The sequence below is a fragment of the Bolinopsis microptera genome, chromosome 4 (assembly GCF_026151205.1).
Source record: "Bolinopsis microptera isolate Bmic1 chromosome 4, MBARI_Bmic_1.0, whole genome shotgun sequence".
NCBI lineage: Eukaryota > Metazoa > Ctenophora > Tentaculata > Lobata > Bolinopsidae > Bolinopsis > Bolinopsis microptera.
Genome location: NC_087075.1, coordinates 8,278,285 through 8,302,676, shown reverse-complemented (window position 1 = coordinate 8,302,676; position 24,392 = coordinate 8,278,285). Strand labels below are relative to the sequence as shown.

Below are 24,392 nucleotides of genomic sequence, written 5' to 3'. Positions count from 1 at the left end.
CCTGGTCCTGGTCCTGGTCCTGGTCCTGGTCCTGGTCCTGGTCCTGGTCCTGGTCCTGGTCCTGGTCCTGGTCCTGGTCCTGGTCCTGGTCCTGGTCCTGGTCCAGTGCTCCTGCTCTTGTTTTACTTCAACACTTAATATGGCCTGGGTTAATTGGGAACACTGCGTTTCCATCTCATTCCCACCATCAATGTTAAAATCATGTTTTAGGATAAGTGTTATCATACTTGTAGCGTAGTACTTAACGTAAGTTAAGTTTCCCCTTGAGGCTTGATTCACTTTAATTAGATTTACCAAAAGCAGTTACTTATCTCGAACTCCCAGCACTGAATGCTAATCGATTGCAGCTGTAACCACGTTAACTCCTATCGCTTTTTGTAATATTTGAACCCTCTTAGTACCCCGGTAGTCGATGGAAATGAATATGAGTGCGGTTAATGCGTGAGTAACATTGGTCTATTGCAACAGTTCTTCCGTTCCTGATGTTTTGTAACCCAATGCCTCACAGTTAACCGTCAAATTACTCTTCCGTACCTTGATTTTCCATTAGCCGTCATACACGGTGGTAACATTTAACGTGGCCATGTAATTTACTGTTTGTCTGACACGTTTTCATTCTTCTTCATTAATTGGGCGTTTGTCTGCATAATAACTGGAACAATATATAAGCAATCGATTGCGAATTTGAACCGTTTTTCCTTTGTTAATATGGTATTGCGATAATAAGTTGATAGCACAGAATTTCTTAGTTCGGTTCTGGTTACATACGCAGCGGATCGTATGATGCATGATAATCTACGTTTATTTCTGATTTCATAGCTCTATTAATTGTTTTTGTAATGACCGCACCAAATCAACAATTAGATTTGTAATAGAATTTACCACTTCAGCTGGGAATGCCATTTTAGCCTGTCATTCTCTCTTTATCTTAATCTACAAACATCAATCATCATATTTGTGTACGTGTTTTATGTGTTGAACATATGATTTATGCCGCAGGTGAGAAATTACGAATTAAAAACGGAACTAACGACTTTTAATGGCCTGTTTAACAAATTGGAAAAGTAGTAGTAGTAAACACCTTTATTTAGTTTCACCTGCTTGGTTCATAGCTTTAACAAGCTGGGCATGCTTTTGCTTTTGGCTTTGCACTTGTTTCAGAGTAAGTTTCGATATGATACATTTACCGTGAAGTAACGGTAAACTTAAAGTCGGTTTCTTTAGCGCTAAACGATTTTATGTGTTACAAATAAAGTATTTTGTTGTGACTTGCATTCAAACAGAATTTTTTATTCGTGTGAGTGGTTACTGGGTCAACCGCAGACCAATCGTCTGACCAATCGTGTCTTACTTACGAATTTTGTCTTACTTTGAGAATAATTTCTGTGAGCTCTTACTCCTGCTCTCAAAGATTAAGGTTCCCTTTCGTTATTCCGTTATTCCTATCAATATTAGATTATTGATGATTTCCTCCATTTTTGTCGAAGGCTCCAAATTAGTGTTACCACATTCGGTACAGCACTACAGGGTATTTCTTGACATTCTTTCTAAATAGTTGATCCATTTATATTTCCAATTGTGCGTTTTATGTGTCCTCACGTAGCTAACTAAAACTTTATACCTTATTGGCCCTAATTTTTCCGGCCCTAACTTGATCAAACGAGAAGTGTGTCCGTAAACTGGATTTTTGGAAATAAAAAATATTTTTTAAAATTTTTGGGATTGATAAATCGCATTTGTTGAACAAATTAGCAAAACATGGACTATTTTATTGGAAGTTATTTTACCGGACATTGCGTAAACGGACATTAAAACTCGGTATAGAGAAAGGCAGTATAAAGAGGATTTACTGTACAACTTTCTTCCGTTTAGTTCACTGTGGTGGGGGCAACTTTGAATCCAGTGAAAAATCATCTTTAAAATCGGCCTTAACTGAAACTCAGCTTATTTTGCATAGATAGATATTCAGTAAAACGTCAATTACTGGATTGTAGTTGTACTTATCGGATTTCTCAAATTTTGTTTGAGAACTCTCATTTCTGTAACTGAGCATTTTTGGTTTGAAATCATCTTTCGGAAAAAAATACGTAAAATCAACCATTTTTTGTGATATCGAGCCAAAATTTTGATGCTTCAAAAATGTGCTCTGGAAAGTTGTAGGTTTTTTGGACCTCAAAGTCAGAAATCAAATTTAGGCATATTTTTCGTTTTTCATATTTACAGATTTTCTGAAATTTTGATAAAATTTTCTAGAAACTTCTCGAATAGTGTAAAATAACCGCAACTAGCACATTTATCTATGATTTATGAAGAAACATATACCTTAAATTACTTTCTTTTAAAGTGATGGTGGAAAATTGGGTTTGTGGCTTCACTTGTGTGAAAATTCACTTATGTGGTATTTTGGGCTGGGTCCCAGAAGCTTCTACATGGGTGCAAAATGCAAATTTTCTGCAATAGCCATTTTTTATACAACTTATGAGTCAAGATATACCCTAAAATGCTTACTCTTCGAGTTATCAATATCAGCGAAAGTCGAAACACAGTAGCATATTTTGATTTACAACAGCTTCTTAAAAAAATATTTCAAACCAGGATATGTTCAATTAAAGAAATGAGTGTTCTCAAAAATATAATTTTTGGTGGGGAAATGATGCACAAGATGGTAACTGAACTTCTTTCGAAGTCATTTCGGCTGAACGACACTAAACCCTGCTTTGGTTAATCGGTCCTTAGATCACAATATCTCTTTAAAAAGTTAAAAGGGAGATCTTTATTTCCATGTCACAATAAACTTTCCAAATAAACTCGCAGATCTGCACTTATTATTGCGGCAAAAATCAATTGTAATCGTCAAAAATACAGCGGGGAGGAGGGGGGGGGGGGGGGGGGGGGGGGGTGTGGCTAATAGGGGGGGGGGGGGCTAATGTCAGTATACATATGTTGGATCCTATAGGCATGTTTCATATTGGAGACTTGTCACTTTGTAGATGGCATACTGTATTTACTGGTTCTAGGGTTCTGTCGTCAAAAGTTAAATATTCGAATATTTTAGACCATGCTCATTCAAATATTGCTAACACTGGTCTTTGCAAATATGCTATACAACCCATTTTTGAATATTATAGTTGATCACTAATTGCTAAATTGCTGCATCTGATCTTAAAGATGATACGAAACGGATTTGAAATGAGGAAGTTATCAAGCATTTCTTTTATCTCTGGCAAAATTTAGTAGCGAATCAGCAAGTGTCATAAGACTGGTTACAGCTTTAAATACAAATACCGTCAGCGGTCAGCCGTAGTCCGTGACTAGACATTACAGATTATTTTGATTCCGTTATGAATTATCTTCACAAAAACACAAATTTTCAATCTCTCCTCAAAAATTGCACTGGTCTTGAAGTGACAGTTGCTGAAGTATCACTTTAACCATTCAACTACCTACATTTTCCACAAGGTTAATTCGATGTTGAGCTCATTGCAGGTAGTGTCTAATTGTCTCGGCAGGAAGCAAAGATAATATGTGTTTCAAACTATTTCAAACTCAAACCTATTTCTGAAGTTAGTGATCATATTTTGGTGCGGCCGTGGCTAAATAAGATGAGATTGAATTAAAAATCTGCTCTTGAAATTTAGTCAGAATATCTGTATGTAGCCAGAACACCAGAATTTGATCTGAAATAATTAGAAGATTGTCAGTATTTTAATGTTTTCATAATCCGGCCATAAATTTATAAGCTTTTACAGGATTTACAGGATTTACAAGCTTTCCTATTTTATAAATCTAATTTTCAGGATATTTCCAGGTCCGTAACTTAGATACCCGCAGAAAAGTGTGCTCAGTCTCTTATTTTGCCTTTTGGGCGACATCCAAATGAAATTTACAATGAGCAGGCCAATTATCTTTCCATTGCGGTTAAGCGCATTCTGCCCTGATGGCGATGGGGCGAGGTAGGTGCTTTAATCAGCTTCTACTTAGTCGAGGCAGGTCGCCGGGGGTTTAATGGGGGGGGGGGGGGGGGGGGGGGCGGGGGCGGGGGTTTAATGAGGGGGGGGGGTTTCAGGATCTCCAAAGGAAATGTTCAAATATCCACGGGAGAAAATGAACGACTAGAATACACACCAACAAGATATTTTGAGTAGCAAATAAGTAAACCAACTATCTGCACTCGAATACCCGCATTAAGCGGTATAATTTTCCGCAATCACGATGAATTCCCATTGCGGGGGCCCTATCTCATATCTACAATATTGGAGAAAAAGAAGGAAATGGAGGGGACGTCTGGCCGAAATCATTAGCTTTCCCAGTTTTCAGCCTTGATTAAATATCTCATAGTTGTCGGTCGTTACCATGCACAAGGTTAATGAGGTTGTCGAACTAAGTGAAATCTGGAGTCGCCAAGAGGGTTTTGGACAGTTTGATACGATTTTAAAAACTTTGATGTAATAGTTCAATAAATGTACGAAAATTTAACAAAAAATATGAGCCCCTGAAGGTGATGATATCTGGAACATTACGCTACCACGCTTATTATGTTTTTATGAGAATGATCCATGGATAGCATTCACAACAATTGTACCAATAACTATAAGTAAAGAATCTGAGACCTCTGCTGCGCCAGTCTGATGTCAAAACTTTTTTCGGGTTATAAGATCAGTCACAACTTACCCGAATCTTTTCATAAACCTGATACCGTCACTAATTTCTGCGAGTGTTTTGCTTGTGAAATTTACGTACGGACTTTACTTCCGCAGAAATTCGATTTTTGCCGTCTTTGATCATGGACATGTCACGCTGCAGCGTGACAGCGTACGTGATCACGGCGTGATTTATCGTTATAATCTTTACAAATGTCCTTACTGCTATTTGCTGACTAATGATCCTGTTGCATTAGAAGTTTGAGGTATAATGCATCATTATTGATGAACTCGCACCGTTTCTTTATTAAACATGGATTTGTTTGTAACTTTCGGAACTATGACCTCACTAATACAGTAGCCTCAGTGCAGTCTGTGAAACATAATATATATAACTATTCTCGAGTGTTTGGATATTCAACGTTTCAGATTTCGGCCAGTGTTTGTGCAACAATACCCTGTTTTGGTCACCATTTTACCGAGCTGTGGTGTTGTATATACTGGCAGCTGCTCGTACTTTACTGTTGGTACTCTCTCATGGTGACTAACAGATTCTTAGAATTAGGAAATTCTTTAGTAAGAAACCACGCAGAATTTTTAATGAGTTTTTAGGACATCCCAGCTGCTTGCTTGCAGCATTTTTCTGAACGGAGAGGGAGAAAAACTCTTGGATGAGAGCAATTTAGAATTTTCATGATTGGCAATTATTTATTATTATATTAGATACATGAGAACTATTTTCGAGTATGAAGGTTTCCACATCTACCATTTTTGTGTCAATCTACCGTGCATCAATATCATTGATTTAGAATGGCATTTTCTTCCGGTGTTTGTCACTTAGCCGTGCCTCCTCTATTTATATTTCTTCGATTTGCTGCCAAGTGCCAACCTCTATTTTCTGTACCCTTAAATTGATGCAACTTAATTCAATTTGTGTCACTTTTGATTTACTCGTACTGCCGTCTTCAATTCCGTGTCAGGTAATTTTGTTTCCCAATTACCTTGCCTACGCTGTACGCACGGAGGGCTATAGTTTTTTGACCTGCTAAACAATCTTAAATCCTAACTTTTGTGTGTAGAAACAAAACCTGTTATAAACCTAAACTTAAATATGGGTATACAGATTTGCAAACACGGTGATCGATTTCCAGGAATTTGATACAAGTTACGTCATTTGGCGATATTTTGAAATGTTTCAATACCAAATAATGTCGATATTTAAGTTTAGCTTTACAGATTGCCATTCGGTATTTTCATTATGTTTCTATAATCAATACAACAATGATAAGTTTAAGGTTAGCCTCATTTAACCGTTTTTTAAAACAACTTATCCGCTTATTTCTGATAAAATAAATTGTAACTGGATTTTTAAAAGTTTCCTTACTTCGCCCTAATACGCACACATGGTTAGATATTAACTTATAATCCAGACCGATTTAACTTCGGAAAGGTTGCAATTTAAAATAAAATTAACTACCTTATCAGACGTTTGTAATTGTTGGACGGGCATTGCGTCAACGGACATAATTATCATTATATGATCGTGAACGCTAAAAAAGAAACTCCCAAACTTTCTTTTCAATTTGTTCCACCTTCGTAGATAAATTGTGAAATAAATTGAGAGTGTAAACATAAAAACTTCTCATAGTAATCTATCAGCATTCACAGCTACAAGTTATGTTATTGTTACAACTACAAGTTTATGTTAAAACATGGACAAATTTAAAACTGTGTAAACGGATAATTCTAAGTACCAACAAATCTACTAATCAGTAATCTATATGGTCCGTCTAAAGGGAGACTGATAAGCTAGCATGTGGATAAAAGATAAAATGTTCAGTTTCACTGTAATTGGTTTACCTTGTTTTCGCTTTTGACGATGCTTTCTGCTTATCTGCTTTATTGGTATTTTCTTCCCTTTGTCGCAAAGTGAGATTTATGATTTTGAATAGCCTAAACAAATTACCTCCCAAAATCGATTTAATTAGTATAAGTAATAGTAGACTACTTTAATATTCCTTAAATCCTAATAATGTTTTATTGTTGTTTAAAAACAGGTGTTTTATACTGATGATCTGACCCATTGATAATGATATATCCAACAAAACGATTAAAAAAGTATAGCTTTTAACGATAGCTTTGTTGCATTCGAAGTAAAGTAGTCGTCTTTAAAATCCGCCTCCTCCATAATCTACACATCCTACCCCGGCAGCTATAAATAAACTCAATATATTAACAACAAATTCAATGAAAACCATTCGGTCTTTTCCTATTTAATGTCGCTTTATATTTCTTCTCTAATTTCTTTGTTTCTGCCATGAGATCCTGTCTGCCTCGATATTTAAATACTTTTGTCGCTCTGAAAAACCAGAGCTGTGTTAAAAGACAACGCTCGCTTTTATCGGAGTTTCTTTATCTTGAGGAGCAATATTATCTCACCTACACTAGTGTCAACGTGTAAAGTATATAAAGTACAGCTGCTGATCGTAAGGAGCTCATTTTTAAAAATACCTTCCTTTTTCTCCGATAATAGTGGTTACCACCGTGCAATTGTTCGTATCAATTGCAGTTTTAATAGAGGCAGTCACGTGCATGTTAGTTTGTCAAGGAGGCAGCAAGCAAGCAATCGTTCTCCGAAAACAAGGTCGTCCTCCATTGGTTAACAGCGAGTCAATTGAGTTAAGAGAGATTTCATTTTCGAAAATAACACGTGACCGTGACGGCTGGTTGATCACGTGACCAAGACTTGACGAGGGGTGAGGATCCCTAAACTGGGTGTCGGGAAGGGAACCAAGATCTCGATACAAACTCCACAGTTCCCGACAAAAGACATAAACCTGTCATCAACCACGTGGACTGCGTTTTGAGCACGTGAGCGCTGTTACTAAGTAACGTGACCGTGTCAGGTGGACTGTCACGTGAGTGTCACGTGACGTCACGCGACACGAGCGCTACGGCTCAAGATTAAATCCGCCGATATCATTTTGCTCGCTTGTTGTGGACGTTTCGGTTTTAAAATCTGCCCTTGTCAGCTTGTTGCGATTTGTAAAATTATATTAATACTAATATATTCGAAATTATATACGACCGATAACTTTGTACCGCAAGATATATGGTAGCTGAAGTAATTTAGTGGATGTTTTACAATTCTGTTAATTTTCTGCTCCATGACAGGGTTAGAAGGGACAGACAGCATCAACATCCATCAAATTCCATCCGGTGAGCAATTTTAAAATAATTTAAAACTCTTATACAACTTTACATATTCTACTGCATTTAAAGCTGTTTAAAGTTTTGATTTTAATGTGAAGGCATTATATAAGTAATACGCATTTTAATACATTGTCGTACAATAAGGGCTTACAATACAAAGGGGTATCTGTTGCTTCAAAACAAGTTATTCAACTAAGTTGGTTACAGTAATGAAGACTATACGTGCATCAATAAACTTTAATAGTTGATATTTGAGTTTAAGTTTCTAGTGCTTACTATAAATCAACCAATTCTTTACAATGAGCCACTTTATTGATTATATTGTTGGTTAATTCAGAGACTGCACTCCAAATGATAACAATCTGCACTTATCTTATGGTATAGATTAGACATTAGTATTAGTTATAAATTAACGAGTAATGGCGTACTGTATATGTGGAAGTAATCCTTAATTCAAAGTCTTAAATTTGTTAGCTAATGGGATTATCTTATCGACTGTAAGTTGACTGCTGATAAAAACGACCGGAGTTTTATTTGCTCGAGTACATTTTGATTTATTCAAATATTCTGCTAAATTTAGAATTTTTCTGCCATCTTTCCGGATTTGTTTTTTCGAACATATCCTAATTCGAAAAATGGCTACTCTGCAAAATGCGATGGTACCGAATAAGTTGACAAATTTGTTTTATAAATGGAGAACCACAAAAATCTACTCATTTAGGTTGATCTGCCGGCTGTATTCTTGATTCGGGCTGTTCCACCTGGAATCAGGTAAACTTTAATCAGTAAAATGTGGGCCGCTGTATGGTCATTCCAGCTGAAATCGGTCCGTTAAAATAGCACGACTTGCTTATTTTCACTACTTGATCACAATTTATAGGTATATACTATATATTCAGCCAATCCACGATCAGTGGTAGCTATTATGTGAATTTAATCAATGTTTTATCCCATAAACGACTTTTCAAGGGATTCAAACTGAAAATAAGCAAGCAGGCCCTTTAACATGTACAATTCATGATTTTGCACGACCCGAACCAAAATTAATTGCTTACTTACAAACATCAATTTTATTCAATTTGAGCTGAGACAAATTAAAAAAGCAGGTCCCCTGAAATTGAATGATATCATTCTCTTAGCGTCCACGGTGAAATCATGTTTATCTTGATAGTTTGAAATTTGTTGTATCAAGTGACGAAATACTGCCAGACCTCGATAGGTAAGCAGGCGCCCACCTGTTTGTGAACAATAAAGTCGTCTCCGTTCGTCAGGTCGGCAATTTCAATAAAAGTTCGTTAAATTTCCGACCTGATTAATGAAAACGATTCAAGTTTAAAAAGCCAATAAAACGTTTGGTCGAGGAGCAGCAAAAAAATTTGTTTGACACATTTTGGATCGACGAGAGCTTTATTGAAAATAAAACTTTAGTACAACCACATCATATATAAATCTTATGAAAAAAATTTCCTCCCACTTTCGTTCCTCCCGCAAATTTAGATAACGACAAGCAGGGCAGAAAAAGGCTATTGCGATTCTGTTATAGTTTATACCATGTCTTTATATGTATTAGGATTAATAGTAGAGCAAGACACCGCCATTTGCTAAACAATTGTCCAGAATCCAGATAGTCTTCAACGTGCATGTACCTATGATGTATCAGGGAAAAGGCCGCCAAAATTAAACAGAATAGAAACCAAATTATGCCCGGTCTAATTTTTTCAAAATTTCATTAAGTTTCTTCAATTCATAACCTGTAATTATTGTTGTGGTTAACCGGGATTGGGTAGACGTATCCCGAAGTCCGGGTAGACGTGTTTCAAGTTACTTCCGCTTTGTAGAATATTCCTGAAACTCACTGAATTACGATTCTTCCTACATCATTATGTAATATATAATTTGAAACCTTTTAAAGGTAGCATAAATTGTTTCCGAGCCTCTTCACGTGTGTTTTGTAGCTCAATATTTTCTAATTATAATGTCGATCAAAACGCTCTGTTAATGAATATTTGAGAAATCGGACTATCGACATTTAAGTTCTACGACGACGTAATATAAGGTCGACATAAAGTTTACCACCTGATGTAATTTCTGACAACGGCTGGTGGAAAGTTATTGGAAATGGCGAATGATCAGGTCGTAAAAACGGCCGTATATTGTTTCTTTGGTAACTAATACGTGCTTTTATCCTGTCGGTTAAAATTGTATTCGAAGAAATCAAAATTCGTTGAAATTTGAGTTGTATTTTATAATAATCTTTAAAAAAATATCGACAATATTTACGTCATTGTTAGCAAACCTTATATCGTTGAACTGTCAAAATACTATATCAAAGTTAATGTTTTTAATGTCAATCCGCAAGTTGAATAGGATCTCATAGCGATCTAAGGATATAATCTAATTGTAAATGGGATAATAATTCAACTGATTTAATTTATTCTCATTTCTGCCAAGATACAGAGATTATCGTCAATAATAAGGAGTAGGCAAGTAGACTTCATGCGTTCGTAACGAGACCTCGCCCGTGCCGAAGTATTTATAAATGAAAATCTTTACTTTTGAGGTATTTCCCCGTTACATACTCAGTTAAATACAATATCCGGCCAGATTATTAGTTCAAATATATCCAAAAATGTTTTTTAAGCGTGATTTATTTCACTGTTAATTCGATCTGTGACACCTTCAGGTCAAAAATTGGTTACATTCAGGATTCTTGGTAAAAATATCGGAAAATCGATTATTTACTCCCTCTGTAATCCGTAAACGATTAGATTTTTAATTAGAGTAAGGTCAGGATAAGGGTTATGGTAAGGAACTTAGGGTTGGAGTTACGGTTAGAGTTAGGGTCCCAGTTATAACTGAGTTAGGGTTAGAGTTAGGATGAGGGTTACTGTTAGGGTTATGGTTAAGGTCACGGCTACAGTTAGAGTTAAGGTTAGGGCTAGTATAGAGTTAGAGTTAGACTTAGGGTTAGGGTTACGGCTACAGTTAGGGTTATGGTTAGGGCTACAGTTAGGGTTAGGGTTAGGGCTACAGTTAGGGTTAGGGTTAGGGCTACAGTTAGGGTTATGGTTAGGGCTAGAGTTAGAGTTAGAGTTAGGGTTAGGGTTAGGGCTACAGTTAGGGTTAGGGTTAGGGCTACAGTTAGGGTTAGGGTTAGGGCTACAGTTAGGGTTAGGGCTAGAGTTACTGTTAGAGTAAGTGTTGGGTCTGGGCGTCACGTCCTGTTATCATACCAATTTTAATCCAGAGTTAAACTATCATTGTAACTCCGTAAAACAATTAGTTTAACTTTTGTGGGAATCAAGGTTAAAATTCGTGTCGTTTGCTGAACTTTTGATAAATACTCGAGGTCTTTATATTTACCTATAAGATCATTTATACGGGCAGTGATCTGGTGCTCTTGATACTAAATTTAAAGCAAACTATCAGTAACAACAAAAAGATGATTAGATTTCTGTGCGATTTAACCTACTTTAAAAACATCAGCACCAACCTAGTGAAGCCAAGGTGTATTTCTCATACCACATCTGACATGCAGGGGACTCCTTTAAAACATTATTTCTCATAGTCAACCAAACATTTAAATATCGACTCTCCCTAAGTTTCCGCACATTTCACGTCCACTTCAAACGGTGTGGGGTGAACTCCGAGTACCCGGTATTAAGTGAGTCTTGCATCATCCTCTAATGAAGACTGAACTCATATTTATCAAAATGATTCTTTGACTATGATTTTACGGTATATATTACAGTAACTGTTTTCAAATTGCATTAAATATCATTTGGAATTTTGTTCCAAATAACCAAGTTTCTGTCGGGTTCCATCACAGCAAAATGTCATCGCCAGGGACATTGGTCTTGCCAAGCTGAAGCCTACACGATGTAAATTGCATGACCCAAGAACCATTACATTAGATCACATACCTATAACTGGCGTGAAACTGTTGAAAAATTCCAAAAGTCCGGAAAACAGACTATCAGATATCACCAGTCTTCAAATTAGCCCTGGAACCGTAAGAAAACCACAAGTTTCCTTTTCGCAGACCAAAGTTAATCCTTCTCAGTAGTTCCTCCTGAGTATAACTTTCCATCCCACAGCTGCACATATGCCTACGTACTGTGAAAATACCAGGATTCTGAAATCAGTCATGTGTAATATATTTATTTGGTGACATTTTTGATAGCCGTCCCTACCTAAGACGGGCGCAAGTAACCGTGAACTGTCAATTATTACACGAGAGCTTTGATAACGACGTTTATCATCTACCAGTCACCGCAAGGGTTTCGATCCATCAACAATTGTCAGTTATCCCCGGGTATGAGGGAATGACCAAAGTGCTCCTTTATAAAGTTACCATTCTGAATCATCAACCACTTTACCGATCTCCACTAAATGGAACACATAGTGTCAACTCGGACCGACCGTCTGCGTTTGAAACAGTTTTAAAATTCATTCAAAATGCATTGGGTAAGGTTTCGGAGATCCTACAAGTCCAATCAACACCAGGTTAACGTGGTCACGTGTGTACCACGTTATTTTATTGACGGGGAATATCCGGAGAGTGATGAAAATTAGTTGGAAATCTTCTGTAGAATATGCATAGCATTAGCAGTGGACAAATTGCCCATTTATGAAGTACAGGTTGCAACAGTTGGCAAACAATCCTATAACTCTGGAACCTAAGGAGCAACATTAGTCACTTTCGGTACAAATAAGAGCGTCAAAATCTTGGACACTTCAAGACTTCTCGCATGGTATCAGTTGGTGCCCAGCAGTCAAAATCGAAGTGAAAAAGTTAATTGTCTTAGGGTTTGGTCTTACTAATTTTCGTTTCAATCATCGGCTGATCCCAACGTCCGGTCCTACCACACGCGTGCGAATCTCCAATGGGTACACTGTAAAAAGTCCGCATCATACGTTATGTTTTCCTCAATACATTCGCAGCACATCTTCAACAGGGAAATAATGGTGCTCACTCTCCTGAACCTGTACGAGGCTCACCGCCTAACATGTCTAGTTGGCAATCCATGAACAAACCGTGACACCATCGTTAAATCCTGTCCGGGGTGTCAGAACTGGATAATTAAACGGCACAAATGCACGATTAAGATGACGGTCCGGGTGAAACAGTCCCCTGTCTAGACACACCAGCGTCATTTCCACTCCGCAAAGTTATTACCCGACCAACAAGTCAACAACTTTTTGCCATTTTGCAAGTATGACTTGTTCCTAAAACACATTATGTTTCCCAAGAAATTGTCCCAGAATAATATGCTGTACATGAAGTTGACATGAAGCAGCTGCCGTGCTGCCGACTGAGATCCACATATCAATAGTTCATATCGGGAGAAGGGGATTTGACGAGCAGGGAAAATTACAGTATGATTCACGAACGTCAGGAAGGAGGCTCAGCATGCCTGAGCAGAGATCGCCAATTGGTCGGCCTCTCCTCAACCTCTTCCCTCATTGGTCTAAAATATGCTGAAATTATGTATGAGCATAAAATTTTCTGCTCTGGTAAACGCATTACGGTGACCTGGAGACGGGATTCTTTTTTCTTCGCTTGCTGGTGTTTGCTTTCATTCCGCACAGTAAATGTGAAGATGGATATAGGTCAGTTTCCGTCTGGGTAATCTTTTACCTCCTATTTACTGAACTTATAATTTCTTACGTTTCGTAAAAGATCGATGGCAAGGATTAAGATTCGTGTACGGTGTACCGCAATGGCGGCCATATCAAGACTGTTTTTGTGTGTGCCGACATGCGGGAAATTTGAGTATCCCTAAGTTAAGTGTTAACGAGTAATATGGATTCAACCCTCAACAAGTGCAACTCATTGTTTTCTCTCTTCAATCCACGTATTCAAGACAATAAGTCAATATGTCGAACTGTTTATACACTTGTACACTAAAGTATTTGAATCGGAATTGTGATTCATCATGTTACAGAATACAGGGAAAGTAACGTCACGTATTTTGTGGCATTCCAACGTCTTTCTTTAAAATCGTTTAAAATTTGACAGACAAGCGAGTGTTTTCCTTTTTAACAGTTCATTGCAGTTCTTTGATTTTAAATATTGTATTTCTTAAATATAAAATCTTAAAACTTAAACAACCTCGATATGCTCTAATGCTCTTAGCCACATTTTTATCAGTAATTTACTCCAATCCATAGACTCTTTAATTGAACCTTATGCCCTTCAATTTTTCTAAGATTTTCCCTTTGTTCCCTCATAACATCCTCTAAATCTTTTCTAAATCTCCCTGTTTTGCAGTAGACAAAGTCACAATATCCCACATACCCGCGATGCTCACTAAAGACGCACAGAAAGCTCCCAAACCGACGGTGAAAAGCAAGCCTACGTGCGCGAGATGTAAAAACCACGGAAAGGTTGGTGGTTTTAAAAAGTTTTAAATAGACCTAACCTTTTAAAGGTTATTTTAAATTTGTCATGTAATGAGGTTTGGATCTTGTATGAAGTTTTAATGGATGAGTTTTTAAACGTATGCTGGGCGGAACAAATGCTAGCTGTCTGCGCCCAGTTACAAATATTCAATACGATGTTTTATTAAATTCATACATTTTATCACCAAACATAACCCACAACGCTCTGTGCATTTTCTTATTTCAGCAAATCTATCTGAATTCTATAGCAGCTGTGCACATCAAGCATAATTATCCCAAATTATAATAGCTCTTATTAAAAGTGCAAACAAGCACACACAATCATATCTCACTCGTGCATATTGATTTTCAATCGTACAGTGAAAGCACGTTCCTGATATGTATAACCGTATTGGAGCACGTGTTTTTATTCACCTTAAGCACGTGTTAAACTATTTCAGATTGTGTATAGGAAAGGTCACTCTCAAAACTGTGAGTACCTCAGCTGCAAATGCCCCCAATGTCACGCCATCAAAATGCGCAACGATAGCATGGCTAAGTGTATGTCAAATGAACGGAAGTCTACCATCCCGAAACACATGCCAGGATTTGCTGAAGTGAGTCAATATGATATGAATAAGTTATGAATAAGTTATGAATAAGTTATGAATAAGTTATGAATAAGTTATGAATAAGTTATGAATAAGTTATGAATATGATAATATCTGGATGTGACAATTATAAGTTGTTTCGTTGATGTTTGGGTGTATTAGGTAAGGTTGTTGAAAAATATTCCTGCGGTTTGAATCCGACGAAGCATAAGCTAATGCACCCTAATGGAAAGTTTTCGAGCTTGCATTATTTACCACTCGGTTACTCAAGTTGCATCTCGATCGAAGGCAGATGTGGGCTATTCTAAGAACCAAGTTGGACTAATGAGTCGCACTGCTAATGAGTTGTACCACTGTAATTGTTGACTGCAGCGTACCTCAGGGGTATAACAGCTGTCATTGATACTTCAGCCATGCCAAATTTGAGATTCCCATAGTATAATTGCTGGCAATTATATGGGTGCTAATTAGCTGGTGATGGCAAAAACTTGGTAATTTCGGAGAGGGTATAGATCAGCAAGTGAGACTTATAGCCGTGTCCTGTGATTTTGCCCTTAATCATGTGACTCATGGCACTGGCAGACAAGAATCTGAAAACCTCTCGGTTCGAAGTCCCTAGAATTGCAGTGTGAATGAACGAAGCGTCCTAAACAAACATTGAGGACCTCGTGAACAAGTTCACAGCCTCTAGAATATATGTGACACCCTTGCGGTATTGCGCTATATTTGCGGCACTAGCGCGGTATGTGTGTGGTACTGCGCTGGTCACTTATTTTACATATGCCACATATTTTGCTTTGTTAGGATTCGGCTAAAAACGAGTAAATAGCAAGAGTCTCCAAAAAATTATGTGGTAAATGTAAACGAGCGAAGCACCGAATCATTATCCCTCGGGAGGGTTCAAATAAAGCTCTTGTACCTGGAGCATTTGGTGATATTCTCAGACGACCGTATTTTAATCAGCAACGGAGTTTAGTGATTGTGTAGCCAGAACTTCTTCCAAAAAAGTGAAAGTGAACCTTATTCCTGGCAAAACAGCATCAGTGATGAGCAACATGTATCAGCCGGAGTATGACTTCCACTCCATGTACTTTCACCAAAGCTTGACAGTTTGGTCACAATGGGTCATCTTATTTCAGACAAACTACCGAATCGGTCACAAAGGGTCATGTCCTTACGAACACTGTTTGTGTGACCTCTGCTCAGCAACCCAGATGCGTAACAAAAGCATGGCTCAGACAATGGCAAACGAGCGGAAACTTTCGGCATTAAAACGGCAGCAATCAAATAATCTGATGGTGAGTTCCAGAGCCAGCTCGATAAGATGCTTATAGCTGTAGTTTGGTAGGTGAATTGCAGCATTTCATCAGGGTCTAGTATGACAAGAGGTATTGTGATGAACAGAACATTGCACATGTCATTTTTATCAGTAGTCTGGCCGTTTGAGAGGACTGATTTTGGTTGCACTAGCACAGTCTTATATCAGTGAAGCAGCTGCTAGGTTGGCAGTTAAATGGGTGTCAAATACTTCTTGATAACGAGATTTCATGCTGCGGTGTAAGATGTGTAGTCAAGGGGTGCTGATATCTTACGAAATCAACATTTAAGGATCCGGTTCCGCAACTTTGCAGCACCGAATAAAATAACTCCTGTCCGCATGTGCAACCAGATGGTCATGTTTTAAACCGCGGATAATAATCAACGCCTTGTTATAAGTTAAATTGCGGCTGGCTTGCAATTGCCGTCAGAGACCTTCCTACTTTCCAACTTTTTAACTGTTTAGCTTACTTACGTGGGAGTTTTAAAATTTGTAGGGCTTAAGTTTTAAACTCGACTATTTATTTATTTAGAATATCCTCTTCCTCTGTTTTGCAAGATTATTAAACTTTGTCTACACTTCAAAATGCAGACACAAAAGTTTTAATACTCCTGTATAGGACCGGCATGTGAGATATAAGTGTATCCGATGCATTAAAAATTTTAGATTCGATTTTGTCCAGAATTTTCGAAACAAGCAGATAAAATATTTGTTTACACGAACACTGGTTATAAACTTGTGTAAGAAGCTTGTGCTTAACAAAATGCTTAGCTTGCCACCTCACAGCTTTTTACAGCAACTTCTCAAATTTTGATAGGCCAGACAATTGCCTTTCATGCGACAATATGGCCACGTGATGAGACATTTTGACCAAGATTAATTATAATTTGACGGGGTTGGGTTTCTGGAATTCTTCCGTTAACATTTAATAGTTAAACAGATGATATTCTGGTGGAGCTATCAATATTGGTTCAACCATGAGGTCGGATTTATTAATTGAATTCAATGACGATATATTTCATACAAAGTCTACAGTGTTATTGAACAACTTTTTGATTGAAACACCAATATTGCTCTGCTGAAAACTAACATTTCTCTCCCGAAGGCGGACAGCAGCTGTTCAAGCACTACTCCAGTCATGTGCTCCAGCGCTATTAAACCAGAATACCACGATACATTTGACGAGCCTCAGACCCCCGATACCACCAGTTATGAGCGACCAGGTAAACATAAAATATTTCCTGAAAAACACGAGAAAATATCCTAAACAGGATGATTTGATTTCCGATTTCTGATCGCTTGATGGTCTAAGTGACGCGGGAATCTTTTCACCATGACACTAATTTGACGTTGAATTATTTCACTGCCCGCTTGAGACACATCGGTTCTATTTTTGAATTCCAGTTTTTATCCCGAATTGTAGGGATTACCACGAAGTCCTTCCGACCTCACATTAAGTACTATAAACTCTTTAACTGTCTCTTTCCTGCATTGTATTGATACTTTTAGACAAAAAACAGACAAGCTTAATTTTGACAGACGGTGTAATCTCCGACTTTATCTGTCACTTGAGCGGGAAGGTTATATATTTGCTCTTAATGAAGCATGACTGCGATGTTAAACAACCCTTATCTGCCGGCTGAGCTGCGCGGCACAAGAAAACGTCTGTCACGTAGACTTATACCGCCCTTATGATTTGCTACACAGGCTTCAAGGCTTGACAATTCCAGCTAGATAGAAACAGGAGTTTTAAACATTATTATCATCTGTTAATGCGTTCTAGGGTTTGGAGTGGTGAGTGCATGAAGACCAACTTTCTGTGTTTCTAGTCAATAACAAACAGAACCTGTTGAAATGATGAAGCACAAGTGCGCTAATATATTATTCCGGTTGTTTTAAAATTTTTTATATGTATCGAGGCTTATCACTGGCTGGTAAAAGCATGGTAAATGTCTGTACTGCGAGTTTTAAAATTATCCCAGATTTGGTTGAGTAGAGTACAGTTACAATTTGTTGACACATTGGGCGATCGACCGTATGTGCTGAGTCCTTATTCGCTGGCTATTGTAGACAAGTTACATCATGAAATTCTCTGGAAGGCCACGGAAAAGCACCCTTTTAGTTTTATTTGATCACTCTGATTTGAGGAATCTGATGGATTTATGTTTCCTCATCATTTGCCATATGGGAATTAAGGAATTTGATGACTGCTTAAAAATTTCTCTCTCTCTCTCTCTCTCTCTCTCTCTCTCTGCATTTCATTTTGTGTTTGGGTCTGTGTTTAAACTTTTAAACTGAGTTTAAACCTACTGGGGTCATTGGCCTTTAATCTCAGTTGTAAACGATGAGGCTGCATACTGCATACTTGAATATGGGTGGAAAGTGAAGCAGAAATGTTTAACACAAACTAGCACCAAATATCACTTCCCACTGAAAACGAAATTCACACAGAAATATTCAAGCTTTATTACTCAATAACGTAATAGAAAAATGACCTGCAGTTCCTAAGAAACCACTTTGACAATACATTTTGAAACGGTTTGAAATTTAATTTAGTCTCATCAATTTTCCATCAAGTGTAATCATGTCGAAAACAAATCTCGTCCACTTCCAGTATATGATCTATAAGGTGATGATAATCAACCCTCATCATTAAGTGTGGTTGAGCCATTGAAGAAACTTCTGATCTAACCCTATAAGATTACCTTTTTAGATTTACAAAAGGGAGAGGGTTACAAGGTAACCCTCTTGTAAATCAGAAAAGCGGGTTTAATTACTGTACGAAATTTATGCGAGTAACATAAATTGCGTACCGGTACAGTTATTATTATTAACCTGTAACTATATTTTTTGGGTCCAGCTCTAATCCCCAATTTCATTAAGACTTTTCCCGATTAAAAATGAATTTGCTGCTATTTTTCTAACTAATTTTCAATTTTCAGTTAAGAGACTGAGAACGTCGCCGCCCACGACAGATGCCCTGTCGGCGGTACACGCTGGATACGGTTACCTGCAACAAGATGCCCGTGCCACGTGGGGATACGATTGCTTGAGGCAAACAGTGGATCCCAGATACAATATCTACCCTGGTATGCATTTTTCCGGTGCGCATTCCAAAGGTTTGATTAAGATTTTTGTGATTGATATCTGTTTTCTCTTAAAGAAACAGTCACAAATTCTTCAATTTGAATGACGTATCCTTAAGTCTTCTTTTTGTTGCAACACCGCTTATTATATTCCCGGTCTTGGTTCACTGCATATATTACGTCACTTAAATATTCGATAAGTGGTAACATTTTTATCGGATAATTTTTCCCAACTTCATTACCTCTACTGGGGTAAGAGCCCATGAGCCGGCCCAGATCGGACCACTTCACCCTTTTATCGACCTAAACACACACTCGGAACTCCAATTTCTCACCTGTGACCCCTGGACCATGTAAAGATGTAAATCTGAGCCTTAACCATTCACTGTGAAATCAGACCTATCCTCCTGTTAAACATGTATACAAGTAAAATAATGAGCCGGCGGTCGTGCAGCTGCCTTGAATAAATTATTTCAACCGGCCCGGTTGAAACCATGATACTCCCCCGAATATTCCTGATTATCTAGTCCTCAGAGAAATTTTTACGGTAATCTGAATTTTGGAGCCAGACAGTATACCTGATGCATCTGTAATTCGCATAAAATTCATTTCCACGGGTGAGAAATTACTGCCATTACTAAAAACTTAGAGATGAAATTTTTTGCATAAAATATGATAAATTTAATGATTTCGGTATCTGACAGGTTTTGGAGAAAATGCAACCATAACATCACGCTCATTGTGTGCAGTTTTAAAGTTCTTTTAAAATTGTTCACGCCTTATTACAAGAAAGAATTTGAGTATTCTGAAAGTTTTAAAAGTTAAAAATGTAGACAAGACTAGCGTAAAATTATGTGTTTTGACGGGATTTAATTTAGTTAGGACGGAGGTCAAAAGTGTGAGAATTTGGGTCTTGATCCGTTTATTTATTGCTAGCTAATTGCTACCACAAAATTTCCAACATCAGTAATTATATGGTCCCATCATTCTAATCGTGATCTGTTATTGTGCCTCAAGACTTCGCCATCCTAAAATATATAAATACTTCAAACTCAAGAATGCTTCATCTCAAAAGTTTCCCAGAATTGAAGAGCTTTGGAATGTTATTACGTTAAATTCCTCTCATCTCCACCGACTTTATAGCAAAGGCCATGTCCTCAAAGCAAAATTGCACCTGCAGATGCCAACCTTTACAGCCTACATCAGAATTCCATCCAGCTATCACGCGGCTCTATCTCTGAAATGTCCCTTCCAAAACTCACTATATTTTATAGTCGCTGAACCTTGAACAATGACACCTTATTTTTCAGGCATGACGCCGTTTCCGCAACCAGCAGCCCATACCCATGCTTCTCTGGAGGAAAGAAAACGGCTTTTCGATCCAGCCTACAAGGTTTACTTTACTTTATAATATAAATCTGTAAATTGTCTTTAGCGTTTAACTTTAACTACAACAATTTCGTTAAAGCTAAAAAATAAAATCTGCAAATCCATCACAATGTTATGGTGATCGTTAATATGTTGTTATTAAACGAAAATTTATGGATATTTTCAAAATATCAGTTTGTACCGTCGCGTGTAGATACATTTTGTAAGGTAGTCGTTTTTGTGGTATCTGATAAGCGTCATCTCTCTGATCCCTCCGTTACTGATGATAAGACTCGTTTGTAATTAGGGGATAATTTACTGATTTACATCTTACAGTGTCCAGATATTAAAGTGGAAATTGGCAGTGATTCGATTATCCAAGAAGCAATTTACAAATTTTTCGATTGTATGAAACTAAATGCCATCCCCTGCCTTGCTGGTAATTGGAAATTGATTTTGAATGTCGCTCAAGCGTTCTGAATGAACCAGATTTTCCGGAATGGATCTCCAATAAACGGGCACTAATTTGATAAATTTCCGTTTGAGTCCACGGTATACAAATATTAGTTGCATAAATCCATTATAATGGATTTATGCAACTAATATTTGACCTGATTGAATAACCGAATTTCTTGTAAAAACATTGTAACATTGTTGTAGGGAAATTTGCTTATTTAAAGCAAAGTTGTGAACATAAGCTAATGATTAATAATGGTGTATTAATCTTATCTACAAAAACTGTAGAACTTGAACTAAAGTTGATGAATGTAGTTACAGGTAGCCACCAGCACGGGTCGTGCAGCTCACCCCTCAGCCTCCTACCAAGTGAACGCACTCCTTCGCTCAGACTCCAACCCCGAACTAATGATGCACAGGTAAACGTGAGGAAAAGTTGACATAATCATGACGTTTATTGACGTCATAGAGTGGACACAGTGACTTTATACGTTCGACCTTAAGTCGCCATATGATGTAAATTATGTGGCAGCAAGAGCCTAGCATTCAGATAAATCGAGTCCTATGCTACAGGAAAGATTCTGAAAAGATTCTGGTTATTCGTAATTAGCGAGAAAACAATCGATGAATTAATAAATTTAAAGCTCTTTCAGACAGCTGCTGCAGCAGATTAGTCAGCCTGAAGATTCTGGCCTCAACAACACCCACAAGAACATTTAGCTGCCCTAGTGGTGAGTACATTACTTAATTAATCAATTATTTTATCAATTAATTTGTTATTGAAGGATTAACAGTGGAGAATAAAAATCGTATCCACCTAACAAACTGTAGATAACCTAATAATACTCATGACTGATGGGACAAAGTTGTAAACAAAACATTTAAAAGTGGTAATTGTGGGCGCAAGTGGTAGACTAGAAGAAAGGATAATTATCATTCTTATTCGGGCATGTATGGGGGAAATCTTTTAAAAATCTTTAAAAATTAAGTAATGGTCATAATGCTGTCATAATATTTTGTAATTATACAGAATTTTAAAAGAGCTTGTCAGGATGGGTGACTTGAGCTCTAATCTTCGAGAGCACAACACTTCTGACTTGCGAACTACTTTTGACAACAAAAAAGTTCAGCTTACGCAGATCATCTGTTTTTGATTATTAAAAGATTAATATTTCAGAGAAACAAGGCAGGGTATCTATTCGATAGTATTAACAGAAGAAGCTCAGAAAAGAAAGATGAAAGAATGTCCTGTCAGGTCTTGAGGTCTTAACTCTGTGAACAATCAATATTTGAGTAATTCAAATTTTTGCTAGGGAAAATTGATAGCTATAGCTTGAATGATATTGATATTTGATAGGCATTTGAATGAATGCTTCTATTTTTAGATGATCATAGTACAAAGATATGATATGCTGTTTTACTTTTTTAGATAATGTGATGAGTCACATAGGACAAAATAGGACTGGTAAAATCGCAGTGGTTCAACTAGACTTTTGGAATTTAGTTAAACAAATAGAACTATAAAGGGAGAATTTTAATTTAAATAACGTGAAGGCAACTGAGTCATCCTTTTAGTTGTTTATCAATCCCTGACCCTTGTTACGGATATCATTGCCACTATTTGCCACTATTTGCCACTATTTGCCACTATTTGCCACTATTTAAAAGTTAAAACCCTTTTTACCAGTCCTGTTCTGACCTGGTTCATGAAAATGAAGTGCATTTCATCTTTGTTATAATTTCGAGTGTTTTATAAGTTTAGGGGTCAATATGCATTATGCAATCTATAATAGAGAAATTTACTGTAATGGTAACGCTTCAAATAGCATCTTTTAAAGTTCTTAATTTCTCAAATTTTTAGTAATATCGTTAAGAATATATGATTACAAAATGGTGAAAATTCTTCAAATAATTATTATGATTGTATTGTAATTTTTGTTTGTTCGTCTATTGGATCACTTTGTATTTCTTGTCTCCCACTAGACAGGAACTGTGATGCCAGCACCCTAGAATTGTCGACATTCTTATTAATAGTGATATCGGAGCCCGTGCGGGACGGGAACAGACAGAAACTTACCACTGTGTTTCTATTTTAGGAAGAAAAATCGGTTCTTTGGCCTTTTTCTTAAATATAAAAATATGATTCACCTCCACTCTCCAGTATTCAAATCTATTTATAGATTTGAATACTGGATGTGAATCATATTTATTTTGATTGGTTAGTTGCTGTCGCTTTGTACGTTCACCTCATAAGGCCCCAGTGGCAGTATCTAAATCTAAACTTATTAAAAAAAACTTTATGAAACGAAATCCTGTCCCCTGCTAGTGCCGGGATACTATCGGCTATTTTATTTCCAATAACATCCAATTTGATACGTATGAAATATTATTGGGAGACGCTCAGCGTGTCATTCCGCCGAATTTTGTTATAAACAGAAAAGCCTGAGGCTGAGGTACAGGTAAATGGAATCTTGGGAAATGTCAAAAATCATTAAAGATCACTTTTGAGAGATGCATGACCTCAACAAAGGGCACTATCCGTCGCGGAGTCGAGTCCGCGGCGGAGCCGCCGGACTCCGAGCGGACTCCGGCGGTGCTCCGCCAAAATGTATTTACAGTGGACTCGAGTACATTTTGGCGGACTCCGAGCGGAGCCGAGCGGACTCCGAGCGGACTTTAAAGTCCGCCGCGGACTCCGAGCGGCTCCGCGGCGGCTCGGCGGAGTGTCCGCCGCGGACTAAGCCACTAGGCGGACTCCAGTCCGCCGCGGACTCCGGCGGAGTGCTTGGTGGACTTCGCCGGACCTCTCCGCCAGACTTGAATCCGGCGGAGTCCGGCGGAGTCCGCCAGCTCGGCGGACTCCGCTCGGAGTCCGCCGGACTCCGACAGAGTCCACTGACTTCCGACCTCCGACTTCCGACCCTCGGCTAAATTTGTCACGTGACATACAACATAGCATTTTGCAATATTGTGGTCAGATGAAAAGGTCGCTAGTGATAAACCTTAACCATTACCCTCACAATGTCAATAGTGTACAGCTCTAGTCCTAACTTTGACCCTATAATGTATAAACGTTCACCCTAACCCTCCACCAAACCGTCCGCAGCGAAATATCAATGTCATTGACTGGTCACGTGACCAAAACAATTTTTGTAATATTATCTCATATAATTGTAGGGAAGCGTTTTTAGTTTTACCCTACACGTTGCATGTGGCGTCATTCGGCCGGATCCCGGGATCCCAGCAAGCAAAAATACGTCGACCATCACAGGACGACGCCAGCCAGCACTCTCTACGCTCTTCGAGCTCCGATCGT

General features: G+C 37.9%; 1 protein-coding gene across 12 annotated transcripts; it reads left to right on the top strand.

Moving 5' to 3' along the window:
• The first annotated feature begins 7,731 nt into the window (after positions 1-7,731).
• LOC134814161 (doublesex- and mab-3-related transcription factor B1-like) lies at positions 7,732-23,031 on the top strand. 12 transcript variants are annotated; one of them, XM_063822205.1, is made up of 9 exons: positions 7,732-7,859; positions 14,128-14,243; positions 15,988-16,146; positions 17,272-17,389; positions 19,109-19,285; positions 20,563-20,645; positions 21,398-21,495; positions 21,730-21,807; positions 22,254-23,031. In XM_063822205.1, the coding sequence occupies exons 1-8, from the start codon at positions 7,808-7,810 to the stop codon at positions 21,794-21,796; spliced, it is 870 nt and encodes a 289-aa protein (XP_063678275.1). In that variant the 5' UTR covers positions 7,732-7,807; the 3' UTR covers positions 21,797-21,807; positions 22,254-23,031. The 12 variants fall into 12 exon arrangements, with proteins under 12 accessions (XP_063678275.1, XP_063678281.1, XP_063678277.1 ...); XM_063822211.1 differs by lacking the exon at positions 15,988-16,146 and adding an exon at positions 14,699-14,854 and having other exon boundaries at positions 19,109-19,255; XM_063822207.1 differs by lacking the exon at positions 15,988-16,146 and adding an exon at positions 14,699-14,854.
• Positions 23,032-24,392: the final 1,361 nt, after the last annotated feature.